This window comes from Chiloscyllium plagiosum, chromosome 13 (genome assembly GCF_004010195.1).
Source record: "Chiloscyllium plagiosum isolate BGI_BamShark_2017 chromosome 13, ASM401019v2, whole genome shotgun sequence".
Taxonomy (NCBI): Eukaryota; Metazoa; Chordata; class Chondrichthyes; order Orectolobiformes; family Hemiscylliidae; genus Chiloscyllium; species Chiloscyllium plagiosum.
In genome coordinates this window covers 25830367-25833261 of record NC_057722.1, presented here as the reverse complement: position 1 = coordinate 25833261, position 2895 = coordinate 25830367, and the positions used below count along the sequence as shown (strand labels likewise).

The 2895-nt window shown below is 42.1% G+C and overlaps 1 protein-coding gene across 1 annotated transcript in view; it reads left to right on the top strand.

Annotated features, from left to right (window-relative positions):
• Positions 1-1237: 1237 nt before the first annotated feature.
• LOC122555868 (WD repeat and FYVE domain-containing protein 1-like) overlaps positions 1238-2895 on the top strand; it is a 33645-nt gene continuing 31987 nt past the window's right edge. Inside the window, exon 1 of the mRNA XM_043702095.1 lies at positions 1238-1361. Coding sequence (XP_043558030.1) covers positions 1341-1361 — 21 coding nt within the window. The 5' untranslated portion in view covers positions 1238-1340. The remainder of the gene's footprint in view (positions 1362-2895) is intronic.

Below are 2895 nucleotides of genomic sequence, written 5' to 3'. Positions count from 1 at the left end.
ATTTCACCTTGATTTAGCTTAGATTGGCTTATATTATTGAAGATGTAAATAATTTTCATAACTGCTGCTAGTTCTTAAAATATTGGCTCTAAAAATCAGCGTATGTGGAATTATGTGCACAATTTTGTTTCCAAAGTATAATCTATTAAAACCAAAAATGGTTGTAGCTACATTTTGGAGTTTGTTAGATGGAGGTTTATGTAAATTGATGTTATGTTGGCTAAATCTTTCTTCAAGTCAAACTAAAATGTAATGAATTAATTTTCTCAATTGAGGGCTTTCTTTTTTGTGGAACTGATTACATATGATCAGGACAAGTTACTGAGAAAACTAACATGTTATGAACAGTGGTGAAAGTGAGGACTGCAGATTCTGGAGGTTAGAGTCGAGAGTGTGGTGCTGGAAAAGCACAGCGGTCAGGCAGCATCCGAGGAGCAGGAAAATTGATGTTTCGGGCAAAAGCTCTTCATCAGGAATGAGGCTGGGTGTTGCTGTTTGATATTATGCAGCGCAGTTAATGAATTATCTTTGTATTTCTAATTAACTAAATTTATTTGGATATTTTAACTTGGAGAAAAGATTCAATCTTTATGTATTTTGTGTACACATTCAGAGTTGTACCTATGCACAAACATCAGGGCGGCACGGTGGCACAGTGGTTAGCACTGCTGCCTCACAGCGTCAGGGACCTGGGTTCAATTCCCGCCTTGGGCAACTGTCTGTGCGGAGTTTGCACATTCCCTCCATGTCTGTGTGGGTTTCCTCTGGTTGTTCCGGTTTCCTCCCACAGTCCAAAAGATGCACAGGTTAGGTGAATTGGCCGTGCTAAGTTATCTGTAGTGTTAGGTGAAGGGGTAAATGCAGGGGAGTGGGTCTGGGTGGGTTGCTCTTCGGAGGGTCGGTGTGGACTTGTTGGGCCAACGGGCCTGTTTCCACACTATAAGTAATCTAATCTAATCTCACTTTGATCCATCAAACTAATAGCTAGATTGCAGAAATCTCTACATTACATAGTTAGCAATGGTATACCCTCTGCATCAAAGGGATCAAAGTCTACATGAAATATTGATAAACCATTGAATGAAGAATAAATAACCTTAAATTAAGATAAAGGTGGAAATTCTTTAGCCTATCCGATGATGCCTGTTTGACTCTGCCAAAAACATTTTAATAAAAATGCTGTAGCTGAATTCAATAGATGTATATTTTAGTAATGGGACTCTTCATGTTTAACAGATTTCTGATTTGTTTACAGTGACAAAGTGCAATCTCTCTGCTACTTACAACTAACACGGCAGCTGATTTCCTGTGCTGCTGATGGAGGTATTGTAGTTTGGAACATGGATGTTCAGAGAGAAGAGGTAATGAACTTAATGTTTCCTCAAAGATCTTATCATACGAAATATACCATGCATCCAATTTTCAAATTATCTAGATCTGTATAAATGTTGAATATGAATTATCTAAAGGTGGACAGAAAGGTAACCAGTTCACTCTTTATCCAAATGAAAGCAAAGTTTTGCAGATGCTGGAAATTTGAAACAAACACTGAATGCTTGAGAAGCTTAACAGGATTGGTAGCATTGGTGGAGTGAGAAACAGTTAATATCTTGAATCTGGTATGATTGTCCTTCAGAGCAGATGACTCCAAGTGTTCACTCTTTCTTTTTCTCTTGGGCAGCACTGTGGCTCAGTGGTTAGCACTGCTGCCTCACAGCAGCAGGGACCTAGGTTCAATTCCAGGTGTCAGTGCTCTGGTTTCCTCTCTCAGTCTAAAGATGTGCAGGTTAGGTGGATTCGCCATGCTAAATTCTCCCATAATGTCCAGGATAGTGCTGGCTAGATGGGCTAACTATATAATAACGGACCCTCCATTATAAACTATATATAATGGAGTGAAAGGAAGAGGGTGAGAGACTCTTTGGAGGGTCCGTGCAGACTCAATGGGCCGAGTGGCTTCTTTCAGCAATATAGGGATTCTATAATTCTGCGAAAATCATGAACTTTCCCCTGCACTGTGTATTGCATTTCCATGGGCATGCTGCATTTACCTGTGCTACTACCTTAGTCCAGGCTAGCTGAGCCTGGTGGCATGGTCTCTTTCCCCTTACCAGCAGGAATAAGCAGTAACCTTCCTTCCATCACGCTGACCACCAGCACCACCTGTTAATAGATCAAGGAGCTGGCCTGCCTTTCTAGATTTCTCCTCAGGAGAACTAGACTGCAAAAGGCAGTTTGTGGCCCAAAATGCTGTGGAGCTGGGCTCTAAGCATGGTGGCAAATATCTCAGTCCTGGCAGTGGTGCGCACATCTAGGTGGAAGTGAGTACTGCAGATACTGGAAATCAGAGTCGAGATTAGAGTGATGCTGGAAAAGCACAGGAGGTCAGGGCAGCATCTGAGGAGCTGGAAAATTGACGTTTCGGGCAAAAGCCCTTCATCAGGAATCCTGATAAGACAATAGACAATAGGTGCAGGAGTAGGCCATTCTGCCCTTCAAGCCTGTACCACCATTCAATATGATCATGGCTGATCATCCTTAATCAGTATCCTGTTCCTGTCTTATCGCCATAACCCTTGATTCCACTATCCTTGAGAGCTCTATCCAACTCTTTCTTAAATGAATCCAGAGACTGGGCCTCCACTGCCCTCTGGGGAAGAGCATTCCACACAGCCACCACTCTCTGGGTGAACAAGTTTCTCCTCATCTCTGTCCTAAATGGTCTACCAACGCAATAATGCGCCAAGCTGCTGTTGCCACGGGAGACACTGAATTCAGAGAATATGATACTTTAGTGGGACACGGAAGGAAATATTGAATGACATTGTGACAGGGATTAATACCGAGTTTTCTGTCGTCAACTCAGTGGAGACACGGAGGGTAAATGAAAATATA